The 25,507-nt window shown below is 58.0% G+C and overlaps 1 protein-coding gene across 1 annotated transcript; it reads left to right on the plus strand.

Annotated features, from left to right (window-relative positions):
• Positions 1–722: 722 nt before the first annotated feature.
• LPMP_270490 (calpain-like cysteine peptidase, putative) lies at positions 723–19,217 on the plus strand (the record flags this gene model as incomplete). Its single annotated transcript, XM_010701836.1, has 1 exon — positions 723–19,217. The coding sequence occupies one exon, from the start codon at positions 723–725 to the stop codon at positions 19,215–19,217; it is 18,495 nt and encodes a 6,164-aa protein (XP_010700138.1).
• Between the last annotated feature and the right edge of the window lie 6,290 nt (positions 19,218–25,507).

Below are 25,507 nucleotides of genomic sequence, written 5' to 3' on the forward strand. Positions count from 1 at the left end.
CGCTGTCTGGCTCTCTTTCACACCACAGTGCGTGTCTGTCTCCATTCATAGTCTCTCTTTCTGTTTCTGTGGCTGAGGACTCTCTCCGTGTTCCTATACGTGCTTGGCTCTGCGTGAGTTGGCCACATTTACGAGTGATCACAGAGGCCACAGTTTTTCCCCTGAACTGTGCCGTCTCTTTCGCTGTGCCACTTTTCTTTTTTCACTTTTGACCGTTTTCTCCCGCCTTTCTCTCCTCACCACTACCCCTCTTCCACCCTTTGCGTTCTTCCCCTTGGTGGCTCGCTGGTGTCTGTTACTCTGAGAAGTCGCTGCTACTGTCGTCCTTATCTACGAAAGGACCTCTACACGTCGTCAGCGGAGCTGTAGCAGAGCTGCACCTTTCATTTTCCTCTGTTGAGTCTCACAAACGCAATCATCGACACCGCCGCGTGCTACCCTTCAGTCCTCTGTCCCTCCACCCCTCGCACACATACACTCGTTTTTCTCATTGTTTCCCCCCCCTCCTGTTTTTGTGTCGTGTTCTGCTCCGCGTTTTCTCTTCTCTGGCGTTCATTTCGCCTCTGTTTTTCTATTCTTCTCACTCTCTCCACCCTCGCTGGCCTCTCTTCCCATTCTGCTCAGCCACTGCACCCCGCCAGCGGGTCTTTTCCGTTTCTTTTTTTCGAATTCCCCCCTTCTCGTGTGTGGGCCTCCGCCTGTCTCTGTAGCCTAGGTGAACCATGTCTATCAAGGAAGTCCCCGACAGCAACAAGTTGTTCTCCGATGTTGTGTTTCAACGCGAAAACGCGCACATTGCCAGCGAATGGCAGCGCATTACAGAGGTCTACCCAGCTGGCCTGAACCAGCCGCTGCTGCCCGAGGTTTTCTCGCGTGAGCAGTTTGGCCAAGGCAACCACTACGAATGCTTCATGATCTCTGCCCTCGCAACGCTTGTGCGCTTCCCTGATGTGATCCGCAACTGCTTTGTGACCCAGAAAGTGCGCCAGGATGGCCGCTACACGTTCCAGTTCTTCCGCGGGCGGGAGTGGGTGAGGGTCGAGATCGACGACACAATTCCCATGGAGGACGGCGAGGTGCTCTACCTTCGGTCCCCGACGGAGCACTGGTGGCCGCTGCTGCTGGAGAAGGCGTACGCGAAGTTCTACACCGCCTACGACCACCTCGAGGGCTGCACACTGCAGGAGACCTTCCACGACCTGACTGGCAACCCGGTGCTGAACATCCCCATGGACGCCAAGCTGGCTAAGGCGGCAGGAGCCGAGGTTACGGAGGGCTTTTACTGGCTTGACTTGGCGCAGCGCATACACTCTGGACAGTTTGTGGCATCAGTGCTTACCAAAGATATCGAGCTCGAGACGATGGGTCTGCAGCGAGAACAACAGTACGGCATCCTCGAGATATTCTCGCTGACGGGCACCTCCTCTATCAATGACATCGTTATTCGCCTGCACAACCCCTTCGAGGACGAGGAGTACCTCTACAAGGGTCCACTGAACTCAAAGGATACGACCTGGGATGCGAAGCAACGCGCCAAGCATGATGTCGACGACGAGCGGTCTATTTTTCTGCCTCTGAGCACCTTTCTCAAGATTATGAACTCCGTGCAGCTATGCTACATCACCACCGTTGCCTCGGATGCGACGTATTTTGAGGACGAGTGGAAGGGTGAGTCGGCCGGCGGCAATCCCACCAGCGTGTCGTGGCGCAAAAATCCCCTTTATTTTGTGTGCAACAGCGGTAGTACCGCTCTCGAGGTGGTGGTGATCATTAAACAGGAGGACCAGCGCCGTTTCATGTCCCTAACTGAGATGACAAAGTATCTCCAGTGTGGCATGGTGCTCATCCACTACTCGTACGCCAACCCGATCCCCACCTTCTGGGTCACGGGCAACAACCACAAGCCCATCCACAAGAGCCTCTTCCTCAACTCACGTGAGGTGGCAAATACCATGACGATTCCCCCCAACTCGTTGTGTTATCTTGTCCCCTCCTGCATGCACAAGGGTGTTGATGGCCCCTTCTCCCTCGCCCTATACCGCATGAAGGATGTCGACTACAGCGACTTGACCATGACGAAGCTGGCCATTCCGAGCATGAACTGGTCCAGCCCCGCTACCAAGAATGTGGAGCTGTGCCAGAAGGAGAAGGACCGGGTCGACTTCTACGTTGATGAAGCCACCGATGTACACATCCTTCTCCACCAAACAAAGCCCTATGTCAGCAAGTCGGGCGGCGACGCCATGACGGAGGATTACATGGGTATGTACCTCTACGACGACACGGACCGCAAGGTGGCGGGCGTGCACGCCGCGACGAACTTCCGCGAGATCAGCGCCATCCACCGGCTTCCTCGGAGTGGTCGGTATGCCATCTCGATCACGTGCCCGCGTGCGAAGAGCGACGTGCCGGCCTACATTACCATTATTGGGTCGCACGCGTCGAACGTGCGCATTGTCGACCCGCCAGAGGACGCCACGATGTTTGACGATGAGGACATCATCGACGAAGGCGAAGACGCCGCGCTGGAGCACAACCCGGTCGACTACACCCCCGTCGTGTTCGATGCCGCGCGCCACGGCGAGCAGGTGGAAAGCGACTCGCCTTTTGAGGACAAGCGCTTCTACATGGACAACCGCGGCGCGACCAGCGATCCGTGGGTGCACATCGGCGACCTGTACCCTGAAGGCAAGACCGTGCCGCTGTTGCCGAACGAGCTGAGGCGGGACCAGTTCGGGCAGGGCGACCACTACGACTGCAGTACGCTGACGGCGTTCGCGGCACTGCTGGAACGCCACCCCGACGTGATCCGCAACTGCTTCGTCTCGAAGAACCCGCGCAAGGACGGCCGCTACACGTTCCAGTTCCACCGCTACGGGCAGTGGGTGAAGGTGGAGATCGACGACCGCATTCCGATGGTGAAGGACGACACGGTGTTTTGCCGCTCGCCGACCCACCACTGGTGGCCGCTGCTGCTGGAGAAGGCGTACGCGAAGTTCTACACGCTGTATGAGAACTTGGCGGGCTGCTCGCTCGCTGAGGTCTTCCACGACTTCTCCGGCCGTCCTGTCGTTTTCATACCTATGGAGGCGGAGAAGGCGAAGGTGGTCAACTACGACATCAAGAGTGTTCAGTTCTGGCGTGACCTGAACAGTGAGCTCGATCAGACTGCGCTGGCTGCGTTGGCGTTGGGCGAGCAGGCTGAGCAGTACGGTCTACACCACGAAGGCAGCTACGCGGTGCTGGGCTTCATCGAAACACGCAATGCCATCGACCTTACTCCTGCGGATGTGCTTGTGAAGATGTACAACCCGTATGAGGACTCGCCGTACTCGGGTCCTATGCACAAAGACGACCCGAGCTGGATGTCGGAGATGCGTTCAATCTGCAACCCGGAGCAGCAGAGCGTCTTCTATATTCCTGCCAACGCCTTCCTTGATGTGTTTGCGAACATGCAGCAGGTGTACATTAAGGGCCCGCTGGAACCGTGCCAAAACTTCAATAGTGAGTGGGGAGACTCTACCAACGGCGGAAATGTTTCGCTTGTGACGTGGCGTGAGAACCCGCTATATGTGGTGCGTAACGATTCGGAGGACCCGGTGCAAATCATTGGCATGGTCCGGCAGCCGGATCAGCGACATCTGCTGCATCGCCAGACAAATCACGAGCTGAACTATGTTCAATGTGCGCTTGTCATTGCGAAGAGCCTTAGTGCCGAGCGCATCCCCACGTACCTGGTTACTGGCAACAACCACCGCCGCCTGCGCTCCGGCCTGTATCTGTATAACCGTGAGGTGGCTGATGTAATGACGATCCCTGGAGACTCGCTGTGCTACATCGTACCCACTGGCATGCAACGCGACAAGGGTAAGTTCATCTTCTCCTACTGGTTTCTGCGAAAGGGCGACAAAGATAAGTTGGACATCAGGCGTCTTAACACGGACGTGGCGCGCCAACTACCGGCCATCGCGCACGTGAACCTGATCAACAAGAGCCATGCACGCGTGGACATCCTTGTCGATGTGCCGACCGACCTCCACATTCTTCTGAAGCAAGAAAAGCCGTTCAGGCACGCGAACGGCGGTGATGCGATTGCGCAAGACTTTCTCTCAATGTATCTGTACGATTCCAATGACAAGCGCATCAGCCCAAGTACGCAGGCGACGAACAATCGCGAAATCGGCCTTGTGCAGCACGTAAGCAAACCGGGCCGCTACACCATTGGCGTGAACTGCACCTCTGGCACGGGAGATGTACCATGCACAGTGAAGGTTGTCGCGCACGAGCACGCGCACGTGCGCATCACCGAGCCTCCTGAGAATGCACGCGAGCTCGGCGAGCTGGACCTTTCCTTCCTCAACCCCGAGCCGGAAGGAGTACCACTGGTGGACCTCCCGCTTGACGAAGACCTAAAGTTTCAGGAGCAGCTGGATGCGCTGAAGCGTCTGTATCACAAGCCGCACAGGAATGAGGATGAGATTCTGGCGCTGGAGCGCAAGATGAATGCCCGTACGCACGAGCTAGCGAGGGCCCTGCTGGGCAAGGAGCGGTGGAAGTACTTGGCTGGACAAGACATTGAGAAGCTGGCCCCACTCTTGGACAGTGACTCAGACTACATGAACGCTGAGCGCGAGCGCCATAACCTCAAGAAGGACCCGCGAAACGCCAGCAGGGTGCGCGAGGTCGAGGAGGAATTACGGGACCGCGCTACTGCCCTGGCCGACTCCACAGTTAGCATCGAACTGGGCTTCATGGACCTCGAATACGAGGGTATTCCGCGTGACGACATTGAGCTACTGAACGACTATGCCTTCGAGGAAATGGCGAAAGCGCGCGCTGGCTTGCTGAGCGACCCCGCCGCCAACGCGCGCAAGATAAACGACATGGAGGACAGGATGCACGATCGCGCCACTGAGATGGCGAAAGACATGCATAAGAGAGAGCGCGTCTACCTGGACCCCGAGCCGGAGGGTGTTCCGCTCGACCTGCTTCCTCTGAACGAGGACGAGGGGTTTAGTCGATTGGAGGATGATTTGCGCGCTCTCACTCGCAAGCCGAAGCGAGACGCAAAGGCGATGAAGGACCTTCAGGTCAAGCTCAATGACCGTGCGCATGAACTGGCTGCGGAGCTGAAGAGTGATGAGCGGGAGCTCTTCCTGGACCCCGCGCCGCTTGGCATTCTGGTGGCAGATCTTCCCCTTGATACCGATCCGGAGTTTCATGCGAAGGAGATTGAGCGTCTGCAGCTGCGCAAGGAGGACCCTCTGGGCAACCGCGACGACATCAAGGCATTCGAAGATGAACTGAATGACCGAGCTCGCGAGCTGGCCAAAGACCAGCAAGCCAATCAGCGCGCCTTCCTGGAGCAGGACCCGTACGGTATGCCGCTGGAGAAGCTGTGTCTGGACTACAACGATGACTTCCTCAGGAAGGAGAAGGACCTGCGTGCGCTGCAGAAGGACCCGCGCCACAATGCCAAGGTAATCAATGACCTGAAGGGCGATATGCGCGACATGGTGGAGACCTTGGCGGCTGCCGAGGCGGCGCGTGACCGCAGCTTCCTCGACCCTGAAGTGGAAGGCCGCCTCGTGCAGAATCTCCCGCTCTGTGGCAACACGGAGTTCAAGGACCTCGACACGAAGCGCCGCCGTGCACTTAGCCGTGGCGGAGACACGAGCAGGGTGCCGGTTATGGAAGACCGCATGAACGACATTGCGCTCGAGATCGCGCACAACATGAACGCCGCTGAACGACCGGACTACATGGACACCGCGTACAAGGGTATCCCGGTGGCGGATCTGGGGTTGGATGAGGATCAGCTGTTCCGTTCTTTGGAGGTAAAGCGGCAGCAGCAGAAGCAAGACATGCGCCGCAATGCGCGCGCCATCGCAGAGACAGAGCAAGAGCTGAACGACCGTGCAATGGAGCTGGCGACGGAAAAGCTGAAGGGTGACCGCAACTATCTCGACCCCGAGCCGGAGGGCGTGCCGCTGCGTCTTGTCCTGCTGGACACGGATTCTGCATTCGCCGAGATGGAAGCGCAGCGCGTAAAGCTGAAGAAGGACTTGCGCCGCAACATGAAGCCGATCGCGGACATTGAAAATCAGCTCAACGACCGCGCGCACGAGCTTGCCAAGGCACTGAAGGAGAAGGAGCGGCCCAGGTTCCTGGACGCCCGGTTCAGTGGTATTCCCTACGCAGAGCTCCCACTGAACGAGGATCAACCGTTCCGAGACATGGAGGTGCAGCGTCTGCTGCTGAAGGAGCAGCCGCATCGGAACGCGACGGCGATCCAGGATCTCGAGGAGGCGCTGAACGACCGTGCCGGCGAGCTCGGCAAGGAGAAGCTGGCCAAGGAGCGCGCCTTCCTCGACCCTTGCCCGCTCGGCATTCCTCTGGAGGAGCTGCCGCTGGACCTCACGCCGGTCTACCTCGCTAAAGAAGAGCGCCTCCGCCTCCTCAGCAAGGATCCTTACAAGAACGTGGCGGCGATTAAGGCATTACAGAGTGAGATGCACGACATGGTGAACGCTCTGGCGGCTGAGGAGCTGGATAAGATGCGCACCTTCCTTGACCCCGAGCCAGAGGGCCGCTTAGTCGAGAGCCTGCCGCTGAACGACGACCCGCAGTTTCACAAGCTGGAGGTGCAGTACCGTGATCTGAAGAAGAGCCCGAAGGCCAACCCGCAGGACCTGGCGGACTGCGAGGAGCTTATGAACGACCGTGCGCATGAGTTGGCCAAGGGCCTGAACCGCAAGGAGCGCCCCACCTTTATGACTTTGTTGCCGAAGGGCGTACCCCTCGAGGAGCTGCCGCTTGACACGGACGAGGAGTTTAGCAACCTAGAGGCGCAGCGTGCACGCCTGATGCGACAGCCTGCAAAAAACAAGAAAGCGATCGTCGAAATCGAGGATGCCCTCAATCTGCGAGCCGAGGAGCTGGCGCAGGAGAAGATTCAGGCTGACCGTGCCTTCATGGAGGAGGCCCCGCAAAACATCCCACTGAAGTACATCCCGCTGGACAAGGACAAGGAGTTTGGCAAAATGGAGGCGCAGCGCATGGCACTCCGCACACAGGGCCAGGGAGCACGTGCGCCAAACCCGAAGGTGCGTGAACTGGAGGATGCGATGAACGCGCACGCGAACGAGATGGCGAAGATGTTGAAGCAGCAAGTGCGCGCGAACGTACTGCCGCCGCGGGTTGGCGGCATTGCGCGCGAGGCGCTACAGCTTGACGACGACGTGCCGTTCTCAGATTTAGAAGTGGCACACATTGCAGCCAACGGTGACGGCGATCTCGACAAGGGGCACGACCTCGGTGACGCCATGCAGAAGCGCGCTGCCGACGTAGCAGCGAAGCTGCGTGGAGAGGAACGTGCGAATCTCGGAAACCCGCTCGGTTTCTCGCCGGAGGACCTTCCGCTGGAACGGAATCCTGAGTACCTGCAGAAGGAGGCTGCACTGGTGGAGATGCGGGCGAACCCGAAGAAGAACGCGCAGGCCATCAAGGCTGCGGAGGGGGACCTGCACGCCTTGATGATGGAGATGGCGAAGGAAAAGGCCGCGGAGGAGCGGGAGGACTACATCGACCCCGAGCCGGAGGGTCGAAAGCTGAGCGGCCTCGGCCTCGACGACGATCCGACGTTTGTCGGCATTGAGGAGCAGTACCGCAAGTCCAAGAAGGACCCTTACGCCGATCAGGACCGACTGCGCGACCTGGAACAGATGATGAATGACCGCGCGCACGACCTAGCTAAGATGAAGAATGCCCAGGACCGCGACATGTACCTCGACAGCGCCCCGCGCAATGTACCGGTTGTTGAGCTGCCGCTCGACACCGATGAAGAGTTTTGCCGGTTGGAGGCGCAGCGCGCGAAGCTGTGCCAGAACCAAGGGCGCAACGCGCAAGCTATCCGAGACACAGAGGACGCCTTGAACGATCGCGCCGACGTGCTGGCTGCCGAGGCACTAAGGAATGACCGCATCTTCCTGGAGGCCGAACCGGAGGGTGTGTCGCAGCGGCAGTTACCGCTGGACGTGGATCAGACCTTTCGCACCCTCGAGATGAAGCGCGCAGCTCTGAAGAGCGCCCAGTTCCGGGACGATCGTGCCATTCGCGCGGTGGAGGAGCAAATGAACAACCACCTGCACAAATTGGCGAGGGACGTGAAGAAGGATGCCCGGTGCGACATGGAGGCGGACTCTCTCGGCATTCCGCTGGAGGACCTGAACCCCTACCTAGACGAAGACCCACGTTTTCACGAGCTGGAGGACATGTACCGCGACGCGAAGAAAAACCCGAGCAAGGCAAAGATGGCGTCGCAGTTGCTCGACCAGATGAACGAGCGCGCGAAGGAGATTGCTCAGGCGGTGCACGACGTGGAACGGCGCTCTCTGAACCAGCATCCGAACGGCATTCCACTCGAGGTACTGCCGCTCAATAAAGACCCCGTCTTCAGGGCTCTCGAGAACGAGGCGCGCGCACTGCGTAAGGCGCCGAGCGACGGAAAGAAGAGCGCTGACAAGCTCGCCGACATCGAGAATCGCCTGAACGCGCGTGCCGAGGAGCTGGCAAACGCGGTCCGCAAGCAGTACGTGGATGCCATGGTGGAGGGTGTGCCAATCGAGGTGCTCAAGCTTGGCGATGACGCCTGCTTCGTGGACGCCGAGGAAAGCCTGCGCCGACTGGAGAAAAACCCTGTTGCGAATCGCCAGGGCATCAAAGATCTCAAGGACGAGCTCAACTCTATGGCGCGCGAGAAGGTGAAGCGACTGCTGCAGAATGACCGCGGCTACCTCGATGAGAGGCCGGAGGGGGTGGATCTTTGCCACGTCCCGCTGGACTTGGACCCCACATTTCACGGCCTGGAGACGCGGCGTGCAAAGCTCAAGTCAGAGGACCCGCACGCCAACCAGAAGGCGATTGCCGCGCTCGAAGGCCAGCTTAACGATCGCGCCCGTGAACTGGCAAAGGAGGTGAAGGAGGGTGAAGTGCGCGCCCTCGAGCCGGACCCACACGGCATTCCGTACGCTATTATTGTGCCACACAGCGACGATGAATTCGCGAATCTCGCCAAACAGCTGCGTGACCTAAAAACAGACACAAAGCGCAATGCGGCAGCCATCAAGGAGACGAATGATCGAATGAACAGCCGCGGCGCCGAGCTGGCGGAGGCGATGCTGAAGCAGGATCGCTCCTACCTGGAGCCGGAGCCGAATGGCGTGCCACTCAAGTACCTGCCGTTGGACTCGGATCCGCAGTTCAATCGGATGGAGGTTGAGCGTGCGAAGCTCAAGGCTCGAGACCCCGTGAAGAATGCCAAGAAGCTCCAGGAGCTCGAGGATCAGCTGAACGCGCGGGCTGACCAGCTTGCCGAGGCCCAGAAGCAGGAGGACTTCCGCGGGCTTGACCCTAAGCCGGAGGGCGTTCCGCTCTTTGTGATCGACCCGCACTCCGACGCGAAGTTCGCCGCGTATCTGCCGCAGTTGCGCGACATGAAGGCGGATCCGAGGACGCGGCCGGAGCAGCTTCAGCAGGTGGTAGACGCGATGAACAGCCGTGCTCACGAGGTGGCTGGTGAGAAGCTGCGTGGCGATCGCCTCACCTACCTGGAGGAAGCACCGAAGGGTGTTCCGCTCGATCTGCTCCCGCTCGATACGGACGCGCAGTACCACAACATGGAAGTGCAACGCACTGTTCTGAAGACGCAGGACTCGCGTCGCAACGCTGCCAAGATCAAGGACGCCGAGGATCGCCTTCGGGAGCGCGCAAACGAGTTGGCGGAGCAGCAGCGCGCGAAGGACTTGGAGAGCCTCGACCAGGTCCTGGAGGGACTGCCTATTTCCCTGGTGAACCCTCACAATGACTCCGCGTTCGCGGAGATGGTGAGTCAGCACAGGGAGCTTGCGAAGGACTCGAAGAAGAATGCGCATCTGTTGGCAAAGCTGGAGGAGCAGATGAACGATCACGCTCATGAACTGGCTAAGGCAATGCTTGGGCGTGACCACGAGTTCCTGGACGCTTCTCCACAGGGTGTTCCACTTGCGGAGCTACCGCTCGACAGAGATCCGGAGTTCCACAGGCTAGAGGTGGAGCGGGCCAAGCTGAAGGCGCAGGATACACGCCGCAACGCCTCTAAGATCAAAGATGTCGAGAGTCAAATGAATAACCGCGCGCATGAGTTGGCACGTGAGCAGCTTGCTGAGGACCTTCGCGGCGTCGACCCATCCCCATGCGGTCTTCCGGTGGAGCTGCTGAACCCGCACGCCGATTCCGAGTTTGCAGAAGCCGTAAAGCAGATTCGCAAACTGAAGAAGGGCACCGTTGCCGACCAGAAGGCGCAGCAGGCGGCGTTGGACAAGATGAACGACCGAGTGCGCGCTATGGCAGATGAGGCGATGGACCGCGGCTACCTCGATGCTGAGCCGGAGGGCGTGCCGCTTGCCGACCTACTACTCAGCAGCGATCCGGAGTTTCATGATATGGAGGTGGGGCGCGCCAGGCTGAAGCTAAGGGACCCGAAGCGCAATGCACGCGCAATCAAGAATCTCGAGGAGCGGTTGAATGACCACGCGCACGAGTTGGCGAGGAGGCAGCTGAAGGAAGACCTCTCTGGTTGCGACCCTGCCCCTGAGGGAATCCCGCTGGCCCTACTGAAGCTCACTGAGGACCCAAAGATTATTGGCATGATCCCGCAGCTGCGCACGCTGAAAAAGGATCCGAAGATGAATGCCGATGCTATCAAGAGCCTGGAGAACCAGATGAACAGTCGCGCCTATGAGCTGGCGGATCAATTGCTGGAGCGCGACCGCGCTTACCTCCAACCGAAGCCGGAGGGTGTCGCGTTGGAGTACCTGCCGCTCGACAAGGACGAGGAAATCGCCGAGCTGGAGGTAGAGCGGGCGAAGCTCAAGGCACAGGACCTGCGACGCAACCAGCGCCGCATTGCCGATATTGAGGACAGGCTCAACGACCGCGCGGCAGAACTGGCTGTGGTGAAGAAGGCGGAAGAACTTAGGCACTTCCCACCCCAGTACAACGGTATTGAGACGGCGGCGATGAAGCCACACGACGATGCTGAGTTTGCCGCCCTTGTTGACCAGCTGCGGAAGCTGGAGAAGGCCGGTAAGGGTGCTTCGCCTGAGGCACAGAATGTGCTTAAGGATATGGATACGCACCTAGCACAGTTGGCGAAGGAGAAGGTGGAGGGCGACCTGTGGTTCCTGGACAAGGAGCCGGAGGGGATTCCGCTGGAAGAGGTGGGGGCAGAGTCGGACTCAACCTTCCAGCAGCTGCGGCACGAGCGTGCCAACCTCAAGACAAAGGATCCACTCAGTAACGCCGACAAGATCAAGGGTATTGAGGAGCAGATGGGCGACCGCGCCCAGGAATTGGCCAGGAATCTGAAGGAAAGCGACTTCGATGGTGTCGACCCAAACCCGCTGGGCATTCCGCTGGAGCTGCTGCAGCCGCGCGAAGACCCGCAGGTGTCAAAGATTCTGCCGGAGCTGCGTCGCGCCAAGAAGAACACACGTGACGCCCAGAAGGCGCAGGACCTGCTAAATAAACTGAATGGCCGCATCCATGAGCTGGCAAAGCATGCATTGAGTGGGGAGCGTCTAGCTTACCTGGACCAGGACCCGGAGGGCGTGCCGCTCTCGGACCTGCCGCTGGACACGGACGGCATCTACAGCGGTCTCGAGGTAGAGCGCGCCAAGCTGATGCTGAAGGACCCGGTCAAGGATGCGAAGCAAATCGAAGGTCTTGAGGACCGCCTGAACGAGCGGGCGCACGAGCTGGCGCATCAAGTCCTGAAGGACGACTTGAGGAACGTGGATCCAAAGCCGCATGGGATTCCTATTGAGGCAGTGAAGCCGCACAACAACCCAGACTTTCACAAGCTGGCCACACGCGCGCGAGAGCTCTGCAAGGACCCACGCCGAAACGCTGACAAACTTGCCACCGTCAAGGAGCAGATGAACAACTTGGCGAACCAGATGGCGGCCGAGATGCTCGGCAATGACCGTGGCTATCTCGACCCTGAACCAGAAGGCGTTCCCGTTGAGGTCATAGCGCTTGACGAGGACCCAGTGTTTCACGAGATGGAGGTGCAGCGTGCGGTGCTGGTTGCACAGGACCCGGTGAAGAACAGGCAGGCGATCGCCGAGCTTGAGGAGCGGCTCAACGACTGCGCACACGGGCTGGCTGAGGCGCAGAAGCGGGAGGACCTGCATGGCTTGAACAACGCCCCGCTCGGTGTACCCGTGTCGCTGCTGAATCCTCATGGTGACCCACGTTTTGCTGCGAAGCTACCTGAGCTGCGGGCGCAGAAGAAGGAGTGCTCTCCGCGCCACCAGTCACGCCTGAACGACACGCAGGCGAAGTTGGACGATATCCTTGAAGAACTCGCCGCCGACTACCTTGAGCAGGATCGCGGGCAGTATCTTGACCCGAATCCGGGGGGCATCCCGGTGACGGCGCTTCCGTTGTACGCGGACCCAGAGTTTCGCCAACTCGAGGCGGAGCGACTGGACCTGATCAGCAAGAACCCCAAAGTCAACAAGGACGCCATCAAGGACCTGGAGGCGGCGCTGAACGAGCGTGCTCGCGAAGTGGCGCGAGATAAGCGCAAGGGCGACCGTGCGTACCTCGACCCTGAGCCGCTCGGCGTACCGCTCGACGTGCTGCCGCTCGACACAGACCGCCAGTTCAGCGATCTGGAGGCGAAGCGCGCCGGGCTAAAGATGAAAGATGCGGCTAAAAACGCCGCCGCAATTCACGACTTGGAGGATCAGCTGAACGATCGCGTGAACCAGCTTGCTGAGGACCAGATCACAGAGGACCTGCGCGCGGTGGATCCGACGCCGGGCGACATTCCAGTGCGGATGCTGAAGCCGCACGACGATCCTGAGTTCGCGCGGATGGTGAACGCCTTGCGCTTGCTAAAGGCCGACCCGTCGGCCGACCCAAATAAGGTGTCGGACCTGGAGCAGGACATGAGCGACCGCGTGCACGAGCTGGCGGACGACGCGCTTACGGGCAACCGTCCGATGTACCTAAACCCCAAGCTGGATGGAATCCCGGTCGAGTCGCTGCCGCTTGACTCCGACCCCCTCTACCACCGACTGGAGGTTGAGCGCGCGAAGCTTGTGCTGCAGGACCCCAAGAAGAACCAGGCGAAGATCGCTGACCTCGAGGATCGCCTCAGGGACCGGGCGCACGAGCTGGCAAAGGAGCAGCGAGCGCGCGACCTACAGGACTTGAATGAGGCGCCGCGCGGTATCCCGGTGGAGCTGCTGAACCCTCACGACGACGAGACGTTCGCGACACTCGCTTCGCAGCGCCGTGACCCGAAGAACACACTGAGGACGTCGAAGGACAACGGCGGCGTCAACGGCGATCCGACGCACGACCTGCTCAACGAGCGCCTAGACGAACTGGCGAGGCAGATGCTGGAGGGCGATCGCGACTACCTGGACTCCAATCCGGAGGGCGTACCGCTGCATGTGCTGCTGCTTAACGAGGACCCTGAGTTTCACGAGATGGAGGTGCACCGTGCGGTGCTGAAGATGACGAGCCCGAAGAAGAACGCAGCGGCCGTGAAAGACTTGGAGGATCGACTGAACGACCGCGCTCACAAGCTGGCGAAGGACGTGTTGAATGGCGACCGCGGCTACCTCGCCCCTGAGCCGAAGGGTGTACCACTGATGGATCTGCCGCTGGACAAAGACCCGCAGTTCCACCAGATGGAGGTGGAGCGAGCCAAGCTGAAGGCGCAGGACCTGAAGAAGAATTCCGACAAGATCAAGGCTCTGGAGGACAAGCTGAACGACCGCGCCGAAGAGCTCGCCGAAGCCCAGAAGAGGGAGGATTTACGCAATCTGGATGGCAGGCCGCGCGGTATACTGCTGGAGTTGCTGCGCCCGCACGACGATGCAGATTTTGCGTCGCACTTGCCCGAGCTGCGTCGGCTGAAAAATGAGCAGCCAGACCACCCAAGGATCAAGGACCTCCAAGTGAAGCTGGACAACCGCGCAGATGAGCTGGCCAAGGCCCAAGTGGACCGCGACCGTGCCTTCCTGGACCCTGAGCCGGAAGGTGTTCCGTTGGCCCAGCTGCTGCTTGACAGCGACCGACACTTCACAGACCTGGAGAAGCAGCTGCGTCAGGCGAAACAGGACCCAAAGCGCAACATGGACAGGATTAATGACCTGCAGGACGCTATGAACATGCGCTCGCACGAGTTGGCTCGCGATCTACTCAAGGGTGACCGCGGCTACCTCGACCCTGAGCCGGAGAACGTGCCGATTGCCGATGTCCCGATCGATACAGATTCGGAGTTCCGCGAGTTGGAGGCGCGGCGCGCGAAGCTGAAGGAAGACCCGAAGCTCAACGCGGTCAAAATAAAGGAGCTGGAGGGCAAACTGAATGACCGTGCGCACGCGCTGGCCAAGGCACAAAAGGAGGTGACTCGCAGCTTCCTCAATCCCACCTCGCACCGCGTGTCGAAGGCACTGTTGCCGCTGGACGAGGACGCGCCATTCGTGAAGATGGAGCAGCAGCTGCGGCGCCTCAACAGGGACCCGAAGCGCAGCGCCAGCGCCATTGAAAACCTCAAGGGCATGATGCAGGACCGGGCTGATGAACTGGGAGAGAAAATGGTGAAGGGCGACCGCGACAAGTACCTCGACTCAAACCCTGAGGGCGTGCCGGTTGGCTATCTGCCGCTGGACTCCGACCCGCAGTACAGTGATGCGGAGCTGAAGCGTGCTGTCCTCAAGGCTCAGAACCCGAGGGATAACGCAGTCCAGATCGCCGACCTCGAGAGGATGCTCAACGATCGCGCTGCTGAACTCGCCAAGGATCAGCGGCAGAAAGACCGCGCCTTCCTGGACCCTGAGCCGGAGGGCATTCCAATCACCGATGTGCCCCTCGACAACGACCCCAACTTCCTGCGACTGGAGGACTACCTCCGCAAACTCAAGAAAGACCCCAGGCGCAGCGCCGACGCCATCGTCAGCACCCAAGAAAGCATGAACGACCGGGCCCACGAGCTGGCCAAGGGTGTGGTTGCCGAGGACCTCGCGTGCTTGCCGCGGGCGGCGTACCGTAGCATTCCGAGGGAGGAGCTGAACCTCCACTCGTACGTGAAGTTTAGCGGCGCGGCGAACCGGTGGCGCGACGCGTCGCGCCACCGTCTCCCTACGACAGAAATACAGCTCTTCGTGAATGAGATGGACAGGATCGCCAGCGAGATTGCTGATGACGTGATCAACGCCGAGCGTGCCTTCCTCGACCCTGAGCCGGAGGGCATGGCGATCGCCGACCTTCCGCTCGATACGGACAAGGAGTTCGCCGCCCTTGAAGCAGAGCGTCGGCGCCGTGCCAAGGACTCGCGTGCAGCGAAGCGTAACAAGGATGTCATTCGTGACTTGGAGGACAAGATGAACGACCGCGCGCACCAGCTGGCCAAGGAGAATTTTGTAAAGCAGCGTGACTTCATGGACCAGGAGCCGGAGGGCGTGCCGTTGGAGCGGCTGCTGCTTGACACCGATCCGGAGTTCAAGGACGCGGAGATTGCGCGCTACAAGGCCAAGAAGGACCTGAAGGTCGACCCAAAGAAGGTGGCGGCGCTGGAAAAGCGCATGAACGACCGAGCCCATGAGCTGGCCGAAGCCGAGCTGGCGAAGGACCGCGCCTTCCTCGACCCTGAGCCCGAAGGCGTGCCGCTGGCGGATCTTCCTCTTAGCGACGACCAGGTGTTTAACGAGCTGGCGAAGCAGCGTCAGACGCTCAAGAACACTCGGAGAAGTCGCGACCCTGATGTCAAGGACCTGGAGGAGAAGATGAACGACCGTGTCCACTGCATTGCGAAGGACTTCCTCAACAAGAACCGCAGCTACCTCAACCCGGAGCCGCAGAACGTGCCCATCGAGGATATTCCTCTCAACCGTGACATGATCTTCCGCGACATGGAGAGCGGCCTGATGAAGGCGAAAAAGGACCCCCGCAGCAATGCGGGTAAAATTACCGAGCTACAGGACGATCTCAACAGCCGCGCAGACGACCTCGCGAAGGACCTGTTGCGCAAGGAGCGTGCACATCAGGAGCAGGAGCCGCTGGGTGTGTTACTGGAGGAGCTACCCCTTAACTATGACCCAATTCTTAACCCACTGGAACGCAAGCGCCGCGACCTCAAGAAGAACTCGAAGCGGAACACGGACGCACTGCGCAGCCTCGAGTTGGAGATTGCGGCGCGTGTCGATGACATCGCGCGTGACTTTTTGGCGAAGGCGCGCGCCTTCCTAGACCAAGAGGTGGAGGGGGTTCCGCTGGAGCGCCTGCCACTGTCAGAGGACAAAGAATTCCGTGACATGGAGAAGGACCTGCGCGCGCTGAAGAAGCAGCCAGCAAAGAACAAGGACGCCATCGAGGACCTCGAGGAGCGCATGAACGATCGCACTCACGCCCTGGCCAAGGACTACCTCGCGAAGGAACGCGACTACCTCGGGAAGGAGTTGCTCGGTATGCCGGTGGAGGAGCTGCCACTCAACGAGGACTCGACTTTCCGCGATCTGGAGGAGAAGCGGCGCGCCCTAAAGAAAGACCCGCGCGGTAACGCCAAGGCTATTAAGGATCTGGAGGATAAGCTGAACGATCGTGCTGAGCAGCTGGCGCAGCGGAAGCTCGACCATGAACGCGCCTTCCTCGATGCCAAGCCCGAGGGCATCTTCCTAAAGGACCTCGCGCTGGACAAGGACAAGGCATTCAAGGACATGGAGAAGCGACTGCTTCAGCTGCGCAAGGATCCGCGCAGGAACGCGAACGCGATTCGGGACATGGAGGACGACATGAATGATCGCGTTCACACACTGGCAAAGCGCCAGCTGGCGGACGACCGGAACTTCCTCAACCCGGAGCCTCGTGGTGTGCCGCTGGTCGACCTCGCCCTGGACGATGACCTGGAGTTCCGCAAGACGGAACTGGCGCGTCGTGAGGCCAAGAAGAACGGAAAAAGTGCTGACAAGGTGCGCGAGCTAGAGGATATGCTGAACGAGCACGCCGACCGCATCGCCAGCGAGTACCTCAAGAAGGACCGCGCCTACCTCGACCCCGAGCCGGAGGGTGTGCCGCTGGAGGAGCTGCCGCTCGACACGGATCCCGACTTTCACGGCATGGAAGTGGACCGTCGCAAGCTAAACAAGGACCACGCTAAGAACTCCCGGACCATCAAGGACCTTGAGGAACAACTTAACAACCGTGCGCACGCGCTGGCCAAGGACAAGAAGGGATACCAGGACCCGGAATTCCACGAGGCGAACGAGGATATAGCCGAGCAGTGGCCACGCATTCGCGAACTGTACCCGGAGGGGGTGTACGACCCGGTGACGCCGGATGCCACACTGCCATCGGACATCTCGTCCGCCCAGCAGGACATGGGCTTTCTCGCGCCGTTCATCGCGGCCTTGGCACGTCACACAGTGCTTATCTCACGTCTTTTCCAGGACAAGGCGCATCCGCAGAACCAGCCGTACCGTGTAACACTCTTCAACCCGGACAGCTCGCCTGTCACGGTGGAGGTGGACGACCGCGTCCCGTGCGACGACAAGCGGGAGCCGAAGTTTACACAGGTGCCGTCACGCATGTGGTACCCGCTGCTACTGGAGAAGGCGTACGCCAAGTTTGTCGGTGGCTACGAGAACTTCAACAACTGCAATGCCCACGACACACTGCGCGATTTGACGGGTCGACCGGTGCTGCACATCTCCCTCGAGGACCCGAAACACGCGGTGGCGACAAACATGGGCGACTACACGACGCCGGTCTTCTGGCGTCGTGTCATGGAGGATCTCGACCGCGGCGACGTGTTTGTGTGCGTGGCGAACAGCAACGTGCCAAACGGCCTGCATCCGCAGTGTAGCTACGCGCTGCTAGACGTGGTGGAGGTGAAGCCGGGCACGAACGACCCCTCGGATATCGTGATCAAGGTGCACAACTGCTACATGGATGCCCCATACTACAACGGACCGTTGCGCAAGGGCGATAGCAACTGGACGGCGGATGTGAAGCGAGCGTGCGACTTCTCGCAAAGCGATAATGACGTGATCTACATGCCGTTGCCCACCTTTCTTGCCAACTTTAGCTGCATGCAGCGCTGCCATATCAACTGCGGTGATCGCCTCAGCTCGCCTGGGGAATGGAACGACTATACGGCTGGGGGTACGTCCAAGTACACGACCTTCCGCAGCAACCCCATCTATCTCGTAGAGAACAAGACGTCGCGGCCGGCCACGATTCTCGCCGAGGTACGCCACACGGGCCCGCTATACGTGGACGAGACGAACTGTAAGCAGTACCCCTACACTGGGCTCACTCTCATGCAACCGTCAAATGCGAAGTTGCCGCCAACGCCGTTTATCACGAATGGAACGCACAAGTTCCTGCAGAAGGGTATGATGCTGGACTCACGCGAGGTGTGCGCCGAAATGGAGCTGCCGCCCAGCTCGACGTCCTACCTTATTCCGTACACGAAGGACCGCGGCACGATGGGCGAGTTCTTCGTCTCCATCTACCCGGACATGGCCAAGGTCACATTGACGCCACTTCGACACGCTGGCCTCACCTTGAAGCCGCTCCGTACCAGGCTTACCCTACAGCCCGGTGACGAAGAGGGGGAACGGCTGGATTTCATGGTGAACGACGCGAGCGATGTTCACATACTGCTGCACCAGACGAAGATATCGGACCCGAACAGCATCCGCAAAGGCGATGTCGTGGGCGAGGATGAGGTGACGATGACAGTCTTCAACGAATATGGCATCAGGATCGGCACGACGGGCGACTCGAGCAACGCGCGCGAGCACGCTCTCATCTTCAAGGCCCCGCAAGGCGGCCGCTACTCGCTGCTCGTGAGCTGCGTGGCGTCCTCGACTAGGGAGCCATGCACAGCGAACCTGGAGATATACACGCCGACGGACGTGAGCGCTGACTTCGTGCCGGTCGCACCGGACGCGAAGCCGCTGAATGGACACGCGCAGTCGCGCTTCCCTGCGCTCTCGCGAACGGCGACGGCCCCTGGTGCGTCGCGTGGTGCCAGCCGCAGTGGAAGCAACGTGCGCCGCACCGACTCTCTGCCGCCGATCAACCAGCGATCTGTTAGCAGCCGTCGCGGCAGCCGCGAGGAGACCAGACGTCGCCCCAGCCGTAGCCGCCGTTAAGTGAAAAGCACTGCAACCGAGGCGAGGAAAGGATAGAAGGAGCACTAAAAAGCACTGTGAAAGCGGACAGGAGGGAGGCGAGCGATTTCCGTTGACCTCTCGTTTTGCCAAGTGCTCGGAGTTTGATGCATCCTTTTCGGCCACTGCGCCTTTCCCGTTTTTTTTTTGGCGTAGTTGCGCCTGCGCCGATGCCGTCGTTATCGCACCTACGAGACCTCTACCCCTCGGGGCGCTTTGCATGTTTGTATTTTGTGCGTGTGTGTGCATTGGAATGTGCGCTGCGTTTACGCTTCTTTCTGCTCCTCGTTGGGTTCACGCACCGATGGGCGTGTGCCGCATGTCACTACGGTTTGTTTATTTTATGCCCTATTCGCGTCGTTTTGTTTCGTTGTGGGCTCTTATTTTGCTTTCACAGTGAAGCCAATTAGGCTAAATGGCACGCGGAACGGCGTTTGGAGGGAACCGTACGTCCCAGCCACTCGCTCTCTCGGCTTTGATCGGTGCTTCACTTGCAACGTTGGGCCATCAGATCAAAAGGATACGAAAAGGTGAGCCGTGATACGCGTGGCACACACGCAAACATGTAAGTACGCAGAGAGGATTACCATGATCACCAATGCTACAGCGTACGCCTCTTTTTGTTGTTGTTTCTGCGCTAGCCTTTTATGTGTGTCTGTGCGTATCTGCGCTTATCGTTCCAGCGTGTTTGGTGGTTGCTGCTGCTTTTCCCATCCTTTTCCCATTTCTCCGCCTCCCTCCTTTGTAGTCGTTTCTTTTTGTGAGCACGTGTACCTTCATCCTTTTTGGGGCTGGCCTCTCTGCGCATCTCTGCACTTACCTGAGGCTCGGCTGTTGCCCAGCCTGGTACTCTGCGGTGCAGTTCCGCCGCCGCCTCTCTCTCTCTCATTTCAATGCGCTCTTTTTTCTCGCTTGAAGGGGCCTTCAGTGACACCCATGACAGTGGGGTGCGCATTGGCTTGCCACTCGCTTTTTTGCTGCCGATCTGTTATGCTTTGTTTCGATGTGGGTGCGCACTTGCAGTGCTTCTTCGTCGCTGTTTTCCATCGATTTCCGTGCAGGCCACCCGCACTGGGGCGAAGGCCGCTCTCTGTCGCCATTCGCGACAGTCGGCGTCCGGCGATGGAGATGAAAGGCACACAGGCCCCTGTCTGACCAATGAGTGCGAAAAGAGGACTGACTCGACGAGGAATAGTGGCGACTGTGCTTACCTGGTGAAGGAATAAAGCAGCACGACGACACGTTCATGAACGCGTCAAGTGGTTTTCTTTCTCTTTTGCAGGTTCCACCTTCCCTTCCGCTTTTCTTGGGCTTCTACGACCTCCTCCTCAGCGCTAACGATGTGGAGCAGGAGGAAGAGGAGGAGGCCAGAGTAGCACTAACAAAGACGCAATCGTTAAAGCATGCGCGGACCAACAACAGAACTTCTCTGGTCCCGTTGTTTCCCTTCCCCCCTTCCCTTATTGTTTTTTCTCCTGTGCACGGATGCGTGGGTGTCCCTCTTCTTCGCTCTGCCACATTTTCGTTGTATCTTTTCCTGTGGACCTCAACGAGACCGCCATGCCCACGTCTCTACATTTTATGCTTAGTTTTAGCGTTGGGCTTCACTCTCTTGTCTTACTCTACGTTCACTCATGTATATATTTGTATACCGATACACAGACATGTGTCTGTGTATTGTGTGCGTGTGCCTATGTATGTGCCTAGTTGCCATGGTGGCGCTCCTCTGTTGCGAGTCAGATGCCGGTTGAAGCGACTGCATTGCACTGAGAAATAGAGGGGCGCCTGTGGGCAAGCGTGTTTCTCTGCATGTGAATACCGCTACACTCGTTCTCTATCGAGGGGGAGGACTTCCGTTGTTGGCGTCTCTCTCTTTTTTTTTTATGCTTTTCTTTGCAGGCGTTGCCTCATCACCCGAGAGCGTCTCTGCAGGAAAGTAGTCGACAACAGAAATGAAGCGAGGCCTCTCGTGGTGTTGGATGTTTCCGTTTAACACACTTATGTGTGCGGTTCTTGTTTCGGGTCGCTCTTTCTGCCATTGCTGTTGTTGGTGGTGGTGGTGCTATCGTCACTTGCAGGCACAAGTGGCTCCTAACCTACGGCCAATGCGAAGACACGCACGTGGAGGAGGAAAATGTGGAATACCGCTACTGTTGTGTGGCCTCGTGACCTCTGTAGCTTTCTCTTCTACTCCGCATTGTTTCCTGGCAGTGCCATGTCTGCCACGTATTTCGTGTGCTTGGCCAGCGATAGCGAGGCAGAAGAAGCGAGAAGGACTTCTGCCAAAAGGTGGAATGAGCGTCAAAAGCAAGCAACGATCGGCAGCACACAATTACTTTCCATTTTACTACCTGAACCCGCAGTATTGTTGGTACCGAAAAGCGACGGAGGACGAGATCAGTTGCAGATGACTTCACCACAGGCTCACTTCCTCTCTTCACACGTTGTGGTTGGGTTTGACATGCATTGGGAGCGCTTCGGGGTGCTTTGAGTAGAAGGCACCAAGTCCCTTTGGTGTGTATGTGTGTGTGTGCGTGTGTGTGTTCTCCTCGTATGCTTCACTTTGTATTCTCCCCCCCCTGTTCTCCCTAGCGTACCCCATAATTGACTGCGTGACACCTCTTCCCTGCGCATGGGAATGCGAATGTGTTTATTAATGCTACTCTTCTATTCTCTCACTCACTTTTGGCTTTGTTTTCTACTTTTCTCTCTCTCTCTCTACATGTCCTATGCTATTTTGTTTTCCCTTATTGGCACACATTGTTTTATTGTCTCATACGCGGGCGTGCGTGCGTCTGTGGCCTCCTGTACCCCTCGCCGCTGTGTGTGTGTGTGGATATCTCGCATCTTTCAATTTTTCCCTCATCGATCTCTTGTTTTCTCTCTCCTTTCGTATGACGTTTGTTTTGTCTTGTGGACAGTGGAGAAGGTCTATGCGCTCGCTGAACAACTTCCTCAGCGTCCTCTCTCCTTAGTAGCTTTCGCACTCACTCCTAGTCGTACATGTGGGTCAACAAAGGACGCCGTCCGCGGTGACACGGAGGAAAGGAGCAGGCACACTTGCATACGTGCGACATGACCCAGAAAGTGTGTGTGTGGTTGGCGCTAAAAATTGGCAGTAATATTCCTGGTGCGCTATTTGTGAGGGGAGTGGGAGTGGAAGGGGGGGAGGAGGCATATTTCACGCTGCTCGCCTTGGTTTTACTTCTTTTCATCTCTCTCCGCCTTTTGTGTGTGGGTTTCCTTCGCCACGGCTCGATTTTGCTGATGGTGTTCTTTTTGAGCCTTGTGTGTAACGCACATGCACTCGCTCACCCACGCCCTGGCGACTTATTCTCTCCACCCTCCTTTATCTAAGTCTTCTAGAACTTCTTCTGGGGAGAAGCAGTGAAATTCAGAGGCGCAGAGTTGGCAAGGGGAGCGTCAGGAGGAAGGTGCGGGTCCAGTTCCATCCAAGGAATAGGTCAGTGGTGGCGTGCTTTGGTTGAACTGCTTCAGAATGATCGAAAAGGCGCGTGCACCTCTTCGCGCTTCTGTACTCAGCTCTCTACTTCACCCTTCCCCATGCCCCGACACGGAATGTACAGAGATACGACATGAGGGGGGGGTCTACTGTCTTGGGGAAGCAGTACACCAACGCCATTCTTATGTTATTCTTATGGACGCCGTGAAGGGCAGCAGAGATCTGTCGACTTTAGCGGAATGTGGCGGGTGGTGGTGGCTGGTGGCGGTTGTAAGCGTCGTAGACACATCGTCGTGCCGATCCTCGTTATGCCCATGCGTTGCCTCTACTTTTTCTTTTTTTTTCCCGTTTGTCGCTTTTGCTTCCCCTTTCATTGCATGTGCGCTGTGGACGTCTTCTCTCTGTTTGCTTGTGTTGAATTTCTCTGTGGAATGTTGGGTGGTGGCACCTTTATTTCGCACCTCACCCCATTCCCTCCGTGTCAAGCGATGCACCAGGGCTCGGGGGTTTTCTCTTTCTGTGCCCTTCATCCCCTCCTCTCTCTCATCAGCGCATTCTAGTCGATCAGGGTGCTTTGATTTTTCTTTTCTGTTTCAAGCCCTCTTGTCTGCTTGTGCGTTGGCGCTGCCTCGTCGTTTGTCTCCGTGTGCCTTTACTGTTAGCCTTACCTTTGTGCTCGTCTGGTCTACCTTTTTTGTGGTTTCTCCTTTCGACCGTCGTGAAGGAAAAGGCAAACACGAGCGGCACTTCAAAAGTTTGTTGAGGCAGTGGCTCAGGTGAGACACTGAGACCCCCCTCCTCACTCCTTCTTCACTCGATGCTGAGACGCTCACCACAACTGATGTCGCCGCCTTTTTTTTTTCGTTTTTTTTTTGCCATGCGTAGCATTTCATTTGCCGGGACCATGGCACCGATTGCGGCTCTGGTTGATGTCAGTCTGTGGAGGGGATGGGCGTTCTCACTCTTTTCGGGTGTCTGTGTGTGGGTGTGTTTGAGGTCGTAGTGCTTTTCACGTTCTCCTGCTCCTTCTCTTCAAGTGTGAACCATCGACGTTTTCTCGTTTTCTTTTCTTGTTTTCATATTCTCTCCCTCTCCCTCTCTCTATTCGTCGCGTCTTTCTTTTTTCCCTTTCTTTTCTTTGTTGCCTCTTTGTCTTCCCGTTGGTGGTGGGTACGTGCAGCTCTCCCCCTTCTCTCTGTCTCAACGGGGTTTTCTCTCTCTCCCCTCTCTCTCCCTGTCATTTACCCCTTTCAGCTCTGTCTTCGACCTTCTTCTCTCCTCTTGTTTTCCCTTTTTCCTCTTTTCTGGCCCACCTCTTCTCTTCTCTCTTCCCCTCCTTCTTTGCTGTTCTTCTGCTGTCCCTTTCATCATCTTGACGTGAAGTTGTTATGGGAGCTCCGGTCGAAGACAGGCGAGTCAAGGAAGGGAGGGAGTGTTGGAATCATCTCCCCTTAGGTGTCCCAGTAGTGACCAGAATGATGCGCGCTGTGTTCATGCCCCTCATGAGCAGAGTAATAGGGTGTCACCTTCGCAGGAGTCAGTAAGGGTGATCGTGCGTGAGGACCTTGGGGTGAAGTGAGGGAGGGCGAGGTGGAGGCAGGGCTCCGGGGCGAGAGAGAAGAAAGACGTCTCTTGTTTACGGAGGATTCTTATTTTTTGTTGTTGTTGTTTTCGGCCCTCCTTCCTCGCTCTCTGTTTGCCGACCTCTCCCCAACGCCCCAATGCACACTGTCGCCATGCGCGTGTGCATATGCCGATGGTGTGCATTGGTGTCCCTCGCTTCATCAGTTCTTGCTGTTGCCTCACCGCCTTTCTTTTTTTTTTTGTTGGTTCCTCTTCGCCACCTTTGTTCTCACTCTATCGCAGTGGACTCTTCGATTGAGGAGCGGTGTGCCCCCCTTCCCCCCTCCCCCCAAAAAGAAAACACACAAAACGGAGGAACCGAAGGGGTGCGCTGCTGTACGTATGTCACTACTTGGTGTGACAGCGTACCGCTGCGCAGGTGCCTGTGTGTATGTGTGTGCTGTAAATCTGAGTAGGATGAAGAACTAGTGGGGTTCAGACGCAGTAGCTCTTGGCGCTCGACCCCCCGAACCTTCTTCTCGGATAATGCCGGGTTGGCGGACTCACCACACAACCACACCCACATACAGGTATGCAGAAAGGAAGCGCTGAGGAGGACTTGAATTTGGCAACCATGTTGAGGCGCTAAAGAGCAAGTCGTAGGGAGATGTGTGCAGTGTGGTGGCCAGCAGCCAACTGGAAAGGACACGGCTCTTTTCAGAAATGCGAGCCCCCCATCTCCCTCTCCTTTGCCACCCTCTCCTCAGATATATTAATCTTGCTGATTTGCCCAGTTCGGTGCTCTCTTTCTATATATTCCCACACCCTTTGTGCTTACTGTGTTTCTTCCCCTTCCCTTTCCCCTTCCCCCCCCCTTGCTACTTGCTTTACGCCGGCGAGCTGACCAAATTGCGTCAGCGTACTTGCGTGTGAGGAGGCACTCGCATCGGCCGGGTGCTTGATGACCTGGTTGGGTGGCATGTCTCCTCCTATGTGTGTGTGGGAGGTTCTCTGTGCGTCTATGCAAGTAGCGTGTTTGGTGTTGTGCCTCTCTGTACTTGGAGGAGCCAAGAGGTCGAGTGCGGGGAGGGAGGAGTGCCAGGTTTGAGGCAGACGTACCCACCCCCATGCACGTGTATAGGCACACCCGTACTAAGTTGCCTGTACCTCGTTTTTACCTCTTTTTCTTTTGAATCCAAGCCCTCATTTTGTTTATCTGTCGTGCAGTGTCTTAGTGGTTTACATG

Source organism: Leishmania panamensis (assembly GCF_000755165.1).
Source record: "Leishmania panamensis strain MHOM/PA/94/PSC-1 chromosome 27 sequence".
NCBI classification, from domain to species: domain Eukaryota; phylum Euglenozoa; class Kinetoplastea; order Trypanosomatida; family Trypanosomatidae; genus Leishmania; species Leishmania panamensis.